The sequence below is a fragment of the Diplotaxodon limnothrissa genome, linkage group LG19, assembly GCF_057381915.1.
Source record: "Diplotaxodon limnothrissa isolate DT_005_m linkage group LG19, D_limnothrissa_male_GT1.1, whole genome shotgun sequence".
NCBI lineage: Eukaryota > Metazoa > Chordata > Actinopteri > Cichliformes > Cichlidae > Diplotaxodon > Diplotaxodon limnothrissa.
Window position 1 is genome coordinate 2,203,095 of NC_140614.1, and position 12,076 is coordinate 2,215,170.

Consider the following 12,076-nt stretch of genomic DNA (forward strand, 5'->3'; position numbering starts at 1 on the left):
GTTTGCTGATGAGTGTGTGGATTTCTCTTTTTCGAAACTGACTTTTAAATGCATCGAGGGTCTTGTCGCAGAGTTAGTACACAGAATGATTCTCAAAGCCAGCAGCACAGGCGGTGTAACCAGAGGTGTAGCTCATGGTGATATCAAAATACAAAACATCATTTGGTCAATCCTCGTTCTCATTCAAAGGTCCTCAGATTTGAACAGTTTACAGTCTGCAATAAAAATGTTAACAGATGCTGGAGAGCTGCGTGTGTGTGCATGCGCGTGTGCGTGCGTGTGTGTGCGCGTGTGCATGCATGTGTGTGCATACATGCGTGTGTGTGTGTGAGAAGCACAATGTAACCTCCATTTGGTCTGGTGCAGTGAATATACCAGAATGCTGTTTGGTATCTGTGATGGACCTGCCACATATCAAATACTGTTGCAGGTGATTATCGGTGATCTCATTTTTCAGATCGTTCTTGTGAACCTGGATAACATTTAGTTTTTTTCAGGGACCTTTGAGCAACACTGAGAGAGGCTTGAGACTGTGTTTAAGCGACTGGCAGAATCTGGTTTCAAGGTAAAGTGTGTGGACACAACTATACAAGGTCTGCTGTTAAAAAGTGGAGGGTCCCAGGCTCTGTTAGAGACTCATTTTTAGGGTTCTGCAGCAATTAGAGGAGATTCATTCAGGGGATCTCACAGATTGCTGTTCCACTTTATGACTTTTTAACAGAAGTACAGGTGCCAAGCAAACAGGAAGACCTGGTCCACACTTAGCTGCTGTGTGGCCTCCTGAGTGTGATTTAGCTTTTGAGCAGCTGAACGACAAACTTAATTCTGCTCCCATTTTGGGTTTTGCCAGTTTCACTCAACCCTTCATAGTAAAGACAGATGCTTGTCAACATGGTTACAGCCTGTATTGTGTAAGCAGCAGGGTCACACCAAGCGGGTCATAGCTTATGCTAGCCGCAGGCTACACCAGGCTGAGAAAAATGACCACAACTACAGTAGCACAAAGTTTGAATTGCTTGCTTTAAAATGTGAAGAACCGTTCAGAGATTATTTGGGGATCAAAGTTCCTTGTGTTAACGGATAATAATCCTCTTTGCCACCTCAAAACAGCCAAGTTGGGTACAAAAAAGCAGAGGTGGGTAGTGCAACTATCAGTTTTTGATTTTAAGTAGAAAGCTTGAGCTTGATTTGATTTAAAAAAAAATGGTATTATGTGTGCTGTAATTGTTAAACACAGAGTCATAATTTACATGTGATTTCACTGACAGTTAATTGTGTTTAATTCTTTTTCAACTGCTTAAATTTTGCAATCTTCGGACATCTTCGTGGACAAAAAATCTGTGCACATAATCTGTCATGAAATCCTCATAAAGCTATACATTTTTTCTGCTTTGTTGTTCAGAAATCACTTGATTAACTTGAGCCATTGTCAAAATGACCAAACGTTTTCAGGATTTTAACCCATTAAATCCCAGTTTAAACATTTGAAGGACTGCACAATTTCTTTACAAAAAAACCACAAAACATGAATTATTATCTATATAATCACCCCCAATGCCCCACCCTCTACTGTTTATTATAGAGAAAATAATTCCTTTTTGTGAATTTTATTAAAATAATTAATTGATAATTCCAATTTTTAAACTGGCATTTAAAGGGTTTACATGTAGAAAAGCGCTATATAGCGCTATATAAGACGCAGCCCATTTACCATATCTGGAGGATAGCGGCGGTTAGAACTGGGCAGGTCCTCTCATCCATTGGCTCCCATCTAAGCTCTGCACTGCCTACTGGATCGGAGCCTGGACTTCTTAACCAGAGCAAGACTCTGTAGTGGGATTCTGAGTCCACAGATCGATACACTAAGGTCCAAACTGATTGGGGAAACAAGTTATCAGGCAACAGTTTAACAAGACAATGTATATGTCTTTTAACTGCTGGGGTTAGTGATGGGTATCTGCCGAGCAGCATACTAATAAACCTGGTTACAGCAGGATGATTATGTTAGTAAATGAATCAAACATTTATAGTAACAGTCATACGAACTAATATTATATTATTATTAGATGATGATGATGATGATTATACCTATTTCTACTTTCATGAAGATTACGGGGGTTGTAAGTTATATCAAATGAATGATATATAACACATTTATGAAGTTTTTTTTGTAATAGCTCCACCCACTGCCCCAGATCTGAAATGTCACATATGCGTCACATTGGGCATACAAGGTACATTTGTTCTATATTTAGAAAGTAATTCTGTAAACACTTTCTTGCTTTTAAAAACAGAATTTCCTTTTTATTTTCAAATTCTTAACATGGATAATGATGGTAACACTTCTTGGTTTACTTCAACAAGCTTCTTGGAAAAAAAAATTAAATAAATCAGCCCAATGTTGGAGGTACAATTGAAAATGTCACTGAAAAAACATTAACATTAGAGAGGTGTAATGAACTAAAAACATGAGCATATAAAAACATTGTGCCAAAATAGAAAAGAATGTTACATAAAGTCAATAACTTGCTCAAATGGCTTTTTTTCATTGCAGTTGTTAGAAGTTTACCTTTGGTAATGGTAACTTTTGAAGCAATTTCTTTCCTCTGTGAAACAAAGACGTGCATCACATTTTTCACAGAGGGTGGTAGTTGCATTCACCTTGCAATTTTTGCACCGACCTCGCTTTTCACATTTTACAGGCCAATGTGCAACCTCATCAGTCCGGACATCCTCTGGAACTCCAACACGAACTCTCTTGGGTGGTGGAGATGGTGATGAGATGTTCTGTGATGGGCGCCCCCTGTGTGATTTCCAAAGGATCAGGCTTGTGGCAACTTCTGCCTGGAAGCTTCTTTGTTTCAGTGGCTTTTGGACACCAAGTAGCTTGCAGTCACAACGGTAAATCAACCATGCGTTGACAACACCAAGCATGATGGCTTGCCAGAACAGGTAGAGATACCACCTCCGTGACTTCATGTGGTACTTGTACCTTGCAATGCAGGCGTCAAGCAGGTCAATACCCCCCATGAATGTGTTGTACTCCTTCACAATGTGTGGCCTTTTAACCTCAACAAATGCCTTGCCCGATTTGCTCCAGCGACGGACTGTATCTTGAGGCTCAGTTGCACAATCCGATTATTAAGTGATGACGTGACGAATCCTACTTCCGGGCCTAAAGTAGTCTGCGTTTAATATGGCTTTTGTGTTGTTAACATGTTTAATGTTTTGCATTTTCTTCTATTTAATCTCAAAAAGCTCCTAAAACAGTCAGTGATCACTGTTGACCTCCCTCGGCTTTTATTACCGCTAATCATTTATTTAAGCTCAGTTTTTAAAACCTTAGGATGTAACTACAGCCCAGCCCATGCAGCAGTATATGAATGACTAACCTCGTATTGTGGATGGATTATCTCAGTTGTTCTCCTGGCTGAAGTTTGGTCCTTTTACAGCATCCTGCCATGCGATTACATTTGTTCCTGACCACCGAGAACACTCACGTTAACTTTTATCGAGTGGAAAAAAAGTTAGCTTGTTTATATTATGCTAACATAGCTGTGTCGCTAGCGGTCACGTAGCACATCATTATATACCAGCTAGCCCAACTTCAGTAACCCTACAAACGTCACTGCTGTTTAGTTTTCTGTCTTCATTTATGCTGGAAGTGATAACAGAGCTGTACGTTTTAATTTGTTTCCAAAACCCCGCAGTCAGGACATGCTATATTGTATTTAGATAGAAGCTAGCGAGCTAACTTCCTGCTAACTTCTAACTCCGTTAAATGTCATAAATTCCGTTTTCATGGATGCCTGGATGTTAAACGTCATAGTTACACCTGGTAGAGCAGAACGCTGATCATTTTATTAAAGATGAAAGACTTAAGACAGTGTTTTAACTCTCAGTAATGCCATAGTGATCGTTTGATATATGGACCTGCAGCGGAGTTTAGACCCAGACACGGCTAGTGACGTCAGACTGAACAATCGGATAGGATGAGATGAGGGTAACAGATTTGTTGTCATACCACTTCACAATAACCATGCTCTCCTCCTTATTCACCCTGGCATCAACAGATCCTCTGCCTCTCTGGGCAAGACTTTTTTCATCTTCAAGCTGATAACCTGCTATGCGATTTCCACGAAGTGTTCCTACAAAGTAGATCTGTCGTAGAAGAAGTGTGAGCACAAGTGGGGCTGAGGAGAAGAAGTTATCAGCAAAAACTTTGTAGTTTTGCTCAGCTGGCAGAGTTTCACACAACTTCACCACAACATCTCCTCCAATCCCAAGTAAAGTCTTCTTCCCAGTACCACCTTGATAAACAACAAAATCATGGAGCATACCAGAGGATGAGCACCAGGCCCAGATTTTCAACCCCCAGGGTTGGGGCTTTCCCTTCACATACTGCCTTATTGGGCTGTGTGTCCCCTTGAAGGGTACCATTTGCTCATCAACAGAGTGAATCACTGGATTCACTTGATTCATCACTCTCCACGTCTTTGTGGGGGATGTAATTAGGGTCTTCAGAATCTTCATCTGAGCTACTTTCACATCCCTCATACTCACTGTCCTCTGCAGTGATAAACTCCAGCGGATCTTGAACACTATATTTTTTCTTTTTATCCATTCTACAAAAGACTGAAAATGACAAAAAATTGGGGGTAACTGAAAAACGCCTCAACAAAGCTAAAGTAAAGTTCCATCACAAATTTAGGTATTTTAATAAATTAGTTATGCTTGAATTTAGTTAAATATGACTGAGAATTAACAACAAAGAATACATTTACTTAAAATAACTGAATGAGCTAAACTGACTAAGCTAATGATCAGCTTTTGTCTTTTTGTGACAAATATGTCACATCAGTTTTTTAAAGAAAATTTGGAGTTTAATGCCCGATGTGACATATTTGTCACAGCGATATTTAACAAACTGATTCTAGATCAAATTGTTTCAGAAATATTACCAAACTAGGTTACAAGTGACCTATGACATCTTATCTAAAGTTTAGAATTGCTGAATGAGTAAAAGCTTACCTTTGCAAAAAGAATAGAAAGTTTTTAAAATTAGCATAGTGATCTCATTAGCTAACCAGGTGGACCAAGACTTTGAAAATGGTGTCTTGAACACCCAGAGTGCCTCACTTGTCAGATGACTGAACTAGTTTGTGCAGTAGATGTTAAACCATTATAAATAGTTTTTCTCTAAGTGTAAAGGGGCGGTGACACCAGTGTCACTGTGGGTCCTTAAGGGTTAATAACATTATTAATATATTTCATTACTACAGATGTCCTTCTGAAAGTGCAGCAAGCCCCAAAAGTGTTACGAAGGGATATAATATGATCCACAAGCATAAACTACGATGTACAGATGTATACAATGATTTGTGCGTAACGTTTGAGGACTAACAAATGCATACACCAATGCAGACACAAATACAAAGCAATCTGACCACACGTAAAACTATTTTACAAATGTGTACATCCAAACCTGATAAAGATTGTGATTATTTACGGAAAATATTATAAAGTTCAGCTTCACAAATCATATTGTCTTTCAAAAACTGTTTTTACATACAAATGTCTAAGACTACATGGAATATTCCTCTCGTTCACTACACAACCTTAGATACGTGTGTGGTCTATGGCTGATATAGACCACATCACATGCCCACATGGGCTTTTGAGACAAATTTCACAGTGCCAGCTTCAAACAGATCCATGTCCACGTCCATGTGTAAATACAGAGGAATACAGAAGAAGCCCATATGTCCCAGTTTTATTTGTGACCCCAGCAGATAGCTGACTCTGGATCTGCCAGAGGTTTCTTCCTGTTAAAAGGGAGCTTTTCTTTGTGTTGCCAACTTTTTGTTGTTAGTTTTTATTTGAATGACATATATGCCTTGCAGTTAACAGGTCCGTGAGGCAACTGATGTTGAGAGTTGGCTTTTGAATATAGTCTGCTGTTTAGTTTAGATAGATTGGGATTTGAGGGGCAGATACATTAATCAACTACGATCAGTGTTATATTATGGATCTGTAGTATATGATTCAGCAGCAAACACAAGTCTGTTAAAGTTAAGCTTCCCCATCTTCCCCACAATGCGTTGTGCAGTGTCTTTACCTGACAATATAAAGGCCTGTTAAGTTGTGATTTGGTGCTCTATAAATCACATTTTTTGAGAATGTCTGAATGTCATATGTTTAACCAGATGTTTTGCCAACAGTTCACAATAATTTTTCAGTCATATTTTAATGCCCCCTGTTAACAGTGGTAAGAAATCTCTTTACCTTGATTATATGGTTGGAGTACCCCAAGGATCCTTACTTGAACCACTTTTATTTTCTTTATAATGATTTACCAAATGTTTGTCAGAACATTATGTTAAATTTGGACCACAACATTCAAAATATTAAATGTAAATATTAAATTTAAAAAACTGTCACTCTGCTCATGCCTGTTTATTTATCTATTCTTCTGTTATTAATTGTTATTAATATTTTATGAATAGTTTTTTTTTTTAATTCAGAGATATATGGTCATCACAGCCACTACAAACACATGCTTAATCAAACAGGATGCCGGACATTAAACAGAATATAAGGTGTTCTAAATGAGCTCCAGCTGGTGGCGGTAATGCACCAGTTCAACTGTGTGCCAACGGCCAGTTAACAGCACGAAGAAGAAGACGACGAAGAAGAGCTGCTCTGTTGCCGAGAAGAAACCAACACATTTCGTAGCCATCATTCGTCAACATGCCTGGAGTTCTAGGAGTGATTGCTCGCCGTGCTGCTCCTGTCCTGAGGGGACACGTCGTGGCTCAGAGAGCCAGCATCTACACTAGACCAGCGAAGGACAAGATCGGCTCCTTTGTAAGTCTGATCTATCGGCGAACTACATTTGATATGTCGCGCTTAAATGTGTTAGCAGCTATGGTTTGTCCTTGGCTGACGAGGTCACTGTCTGTGCAGCGGTCGGAGCTTAATGTATTTTTTGTTCTGACTGTAAGTGGGTTTTTTTTAAATATAATAAACTAATCTGAGTCTCTATAATGTTAGAGACTCCAGGGTGTAACGTTCCCGCGTTACATGGGGGGCTTTGGCGTCGCGCTTTGACGTGCTGTAGGCCGGTCGTGCGCCTCAATTTATGTAACCTTGCGCGGATCTCGTGGGAGGCGCGGCCGGTTTTAAGGTGTCGTTTCTGTCAGTTTAAGCAAGTGTGTAGAAGATCGGAGACTATCATATCGTATAGAGGGAGGTCTTACAACCTCCCTCTATACAAGCTTGAGACTCGTTTTCTTTTCAAGAAACTTTGAAGTAAACTTTCATCTTTTTTAAATCTTTCTGCTCACTCCAACTTGCGACGAGGCTTTTTTTATGTTCGCCGCCGAAAATTATATCAACTGCTGGCCCCAGTATACCCGAAGTAATGGGGCCATTAAGGCCGTTGTAGTAGTCGTTTCACTTATCGCAGCAACCTTGCTATACCTGCCATTAAGGCGCAGGAAACCACTGCAGTATCCTCCTGAACGATAGGTGTCGCTGGACGATCTGATGTGTTAGTGTTGTTCCCTTGTCATCATAAATAATGTTGTTCCAGGTTCAACATTGTAAGTGACCAATCACTTGCAATGTGAAAACAAAAAAAACAAACGCCTTCAAAAAATCTACTTCACTTGCGAGAAGAGAAACCGCCTCTGTAAGGACAATATGTATAATGCTTACCGTTTACTAAAGAAAAGTATCCTGAAATTCAAAGAATTCAAGTTCCTGGATCGGCGGACAGAAGCGGTTTCTATTCTCGCAAGTGAAGTAGATTTTTCAAAGGCACAAAAGGGGGACGTCACAACAATGTGATTGGTCACTTGCAATGTTGAACCTGAAACAACATTTATTATGATGATGAGGATATCAGATCATCCAGGTGTTGCTACCCAGACAATATCGCCACATAAGCACTGATATAGGAGGAGATGAAACCAAGACTTTCAGTGGTTTTTTGCAATGTTTCACAATCTGAAGTTTTCAAACTGCTGAAACATCTTCCTCTGTTCATCTGTATGTCAGAGCTTCTGAGCTGAATTAGCATAAAGCCTCTGGGGTCAAGGGTTTTGACTACTTTTGATTTTACCTTTTATCTTTCACTTTTAAAAACTGTTGACTTTTCCTTGTTTGGTATCATTATTTTCGGTACAACTGCATGTCTGAATTTACCTGCAGGATGCCAGCCCTCGAGGACTGTAGTTGCTCACCCCCGTTTTAGAGTAAAACACATCGATGAAATTTTTTACAGTCAACGACATTGATTATGGCAATGAATCGTTGCAGCCCTAGTGTCTGGTTTCAATCCGATCTTTAAGTCTGACGTTATTAGCTGTTTCTGGGTCCAAACTCCACTTCAGGTCCCAAAGTCAAACGAGCACTGCGGCGTCACTAAGAGTTAAAAACTGTCTAAATTCTTTCATCTGTAATAAAATGATCAGCGTTGCTGCTTTACCGGGTGTAACAATTAAGTTTAACATCGAGGCATCCATGAAAACAGAATTTATTAAATTTATCAGAGTTAGAAGTTAGCAGGAAGTTAGCTCGCTAGTTTCCACCTAAACATGATATAGCATGTTCTGACTGAGAGATTTGAGAGAATTCAAACGTACAGCTCTGCTATCACTTCCAACATAAATGAAGACAGGAGTGATGTTCGCAGGGTTACTGAAGTTTGCTAGCTGCTATATAATGATGTGCTATGTGATCGCTAGCGACACAGCTATGTTAGCATAATATAAATACATTAACACAGTGAAGCTGGAGGATACACGCTATGCTATGAGTGCTATGAGATGCCATGTTGAATTTCTAGCGACCAGTATGAGAATGATAACACCAAATTTAACAAACCTGCTCCCCAATCACACCTCAGAACTTGTAACGCCAATGAGTCACATGACAAAGGGGAGGGAACATGGCTAAATAGGGGCAATTTGGACATTCTCCCTTAGGGGTATACTCACTTTTGTTGCCAGCAATTAAGACATTAATGGCTGTGTGATGAGTAATTTTGAGGGACATCAAATTTACAGTGTTATACAAGCTGTACACTGATTACTTTACATTCTATCAAAGCTCATATCTTCAGTGGTGTCCCATGATAAGATTTAATCAAATATCTACAAAAATGTGAGGAGTGTACTCACTTTTGTGAGATGCTGTACAACTCCATAAGGCCCTAGTCCTTCTCAACTCTGACTGCAGCTATCGATTACTTTAGTGTTTGAGTAATCTATTGGTTATTCCATGGATTAATTGAGTAATGGGATAGGAAATACTTTTTTACTTGTGACGTGAGCAAAGAAAAAGAAAATTCAAATTAGAAAAGAAACCGGTCTTCCAGAATGAACTGCTCATTGGTTTCCATTATAGAAATTGCAGTGTTGAAACATTTAACTGCATACTACATTTGTCAGAAAAACAACTCTTTGAGTGTATGTGCTGCAGTGAAATTACTTTTTTTTTTTTTTTTATAAAGAAAATATTTTCCTAAATGCAAAAATATGTAAACATTCAAAGTCAAATAAAATGAGATGTATACAAAATTGAGACATTGGCATGCTACAGGGCTGTGTGTGAAGCATCAATGAATTTGAGGTTTGTTTGTTTTTTCTATAGTTGAATTATTTGAGTTACTCAATGAATTGTTGCAGTACCCCCCCCCCCCCCCCCCCCCCCCCCTTAAAAAAAAAAGAAGAAAAAAATCTCTTGTGATAGTGCGGGTTCACAGCTGACAATGTGCCCTCTCTTTCACCTTCTGATGTCCAGGAAACTGCTGTTGGACTGGGTATATTCTCCCTGACCATCCTGGGACCATCGGGATGGATCCTGGCTCATCTGGAGGACTACAAGAAGAAAGAGTAGCATGGCCATTTTAAGAGTTTACTTGGCATGTTCAGTGTCCGTGTTCAGTGACAGCTTGGGACCATCACATTTATTCTAACTGCAGAGACGCTTATGGAACAAGTTTTACCGTTTAACTCTTCTACCTCTCTGACAGTTCCACTCCACATCCTAAACACAGAGCAACTTCCCCCAAGATTGTCTCTGATGCGTTGAGTTCATGGATATCTGTTGGCATTCCTCACAAGAAGTATGTTACAGAATTAAATTATAAATGACAGTTACTGTTTCTGTGTATTTGTTTGTTTTTGATGAAGGTTTTACATTAACTTAAAAAAAAGGAAAATATATATAAGACTAGTGTATATTTTTACAGGGGCAGTGGTAGGTAGAGTGGTGGCCCCATGATCGGACGGTCGGGGGTTCGATTCCCCTGAACAGCTACCCTGAGGTACCCCTGAGCAAGGTACCGTCCCTACACACTGCTCCCCGGGCGCCCAGTGGCTGCCCACTGCCTCACTGAGTGAATGGGTTAAATGCAGAGAGGGATTTTCCCCACGGGGACCAATAAAGTACACTTTCTTCTTCTTTTGTGAGTGGGATGTTTCCCACCTACTCTGGGGGTAAAAAGAAATCCCGTCACGAAATCTTAAAAAACAAAGGTATAAAGAGTGCTTCAGTTTTACTACACTTTAAACATGAGCAATGACAGGTTTGTGAAAGAACTTTTACCCAACCTTAATTTATCCCAAATACTTGTATAAAAACTCCTTACACTGATCAATTCTATCATGCTGTATAATACTTCATGATTACAGGTTTTATTAGAGTGGAATCTTTTAAGTTTTAGTGGCTTCTAAAGAGAAGTCAACAGATGTTTCCTCGGGTTATTTGAGTTGCAGAACTGATCAGTGGTTAGCCCAAGTTTCACTTTAGCACGAACATGTTTTACCAGGAAAAAACACATTTGCCACTTTAGAAGTCTGCAAGAAGTTTGTTCTGTAACATGGTTATCAGTCAGATGGGATATATAGTTGGGGAAAAGCTTTATTTGATCTCCTGCTGAATTTGTAGGCTTGCTTACTTAAAAAGAAATGAACAGTTGATCATTTTTATAGTTGTGATTTAGTGGAAAGAAAATGTCAACCAAAAACACTCAAAAAGTATCCACTGATTTGTGTATCATCAAATGAAATGACTATTTAATTCCCCCAACAACCCCGTCAGAGTTCTGGCTCGCAGTGATGGGCACACAGACCATAATCAGTTACAGATGTTCCTGATCGCGACTAATTATTATGAAGCACACCACTCCACAGAATCAATTTCTTCCATTCCACACGCCTCTGTGTCCAACGATGTAATTAATATGCGACACGAAAGCTCCAACCGAGGTGGACGTTGAAGCAAGAAAATACCTGCTGCTCGGTCTGTTGGCCATGTACTGTGAAGTCTTGGATGAAAACCTCCTTTCCTCAGCCAGAAGACTGAAGATGGATCTTCCAGCATGACGATGAATCAAATTATAGTGCCAAGGCAACAAAGGAGAAGCACTTTAAGGTAATGGAGCGGTCAAGCCAGTCTCTGAAACACATAAAGGCTAATATACACCGAGCCCTGCCAGAAATGACACTATGTCAAGCTTAGATTTTTAAAAACATGTTCAGCACCATCTTCTGTCAGTACAGCACGTCACATCATGTGGTTGGTTGTGGTAATAGATTTATGTTGGCAAACTAGTGATAGGATCGATAACTAACAAGACTAAAATCAGTTTAAGGGGATCACATTCGTGGTGCACCTGACTGCAACGGTGAGTTTCATGTTAAGAAAACCAGGATATACTGCCCACTGTCTGTTTAAATGGTACATGTAGCACTTTTGTATTCTCCCAGAGCACTAAAAGTATTTTACACAACATGCCACAGTCACTTTCTTCAGCTTTAAGTGCTTACTATCTAACATTCACACTCTGATGGATGCATCGGAGAGCAACTTGGGGTTAGCATCTTGCCCAAAGATCTTTGGTACACAGACTGGGGGAGCCAGGGATCGAACCGCCAACCTTCTGATCAGTAGATGACCAGCTTGACCTCCTGAGTGGCTGTTAGTTGTTTGGCTAGTTGGACTCAAACAGGAAAATCCAACTGTTAGTTGTAATGTTGGGGTTTGTAAAGCACTTTATAAATGAGGA

General features: G+C 39.7%; 1 protein-coding gene across 2 annotated transcripts; it reads left to right on the forward strand.

The window, feature by feature from the left end:
• The first annotated feature begins 6,686 nt into the window (after positions 1 to 6,686).
• cox8a (cytochrome c oxidase subunit 8A) lies at positions 6,687 to 10,438 on the forward strand. 2 transcript variants are annotated; one of them, XR_014904945.1, is made up of 3 exons: positions 6,687 to 6,867; positions 9,808 to 10,132; positions 10,259 to 10,438. XR_014904945.1 is itself a non-coding variant. In XM_085343300.1 (2 exons), exons 1-2 carry the CDS (start codon positions 6,751 to 6,753, stop codon positions 9,901 to 9,903), a joined length of 213 nt encoding a protein of 70 aa, XP_085199426.1. In that variant the 5' UTR covers positions 6,687 to 6,750; the 3' UTR covers positions 9,904 to 10,170. The 2 variants fall into 2 exon arrangements, 1 of the variants encoding a protein (XP_085199426.1); XM_085343300.1 differs by lacking the exon at positions 10,259 to 10,438 and having other exon boundaries at positions 9,808 to 10,170.
• Positions 10,439 to 12,076: the final 1,638 nt, after the last annotated feature.

What these genes read in the sequence shown, in the direction of transcription:
- cox8a (XM_085343300.1), top strand. Translation starts at nt 6,751, where the DNA reads ATGCCTGGAGTTCTAGGAGTGATTGCTCGCCGTGCTGCTCCTGTCCTG. An exon ending in AGGACAAGATCGGCTCCTTT is followed by an intron (nt 6,868 to 9,807) that starts GTAAGTCTGATC and finishes TCTGATGTCCAG; the next exon opens with GAAACTGCTGTTGGACTGGG.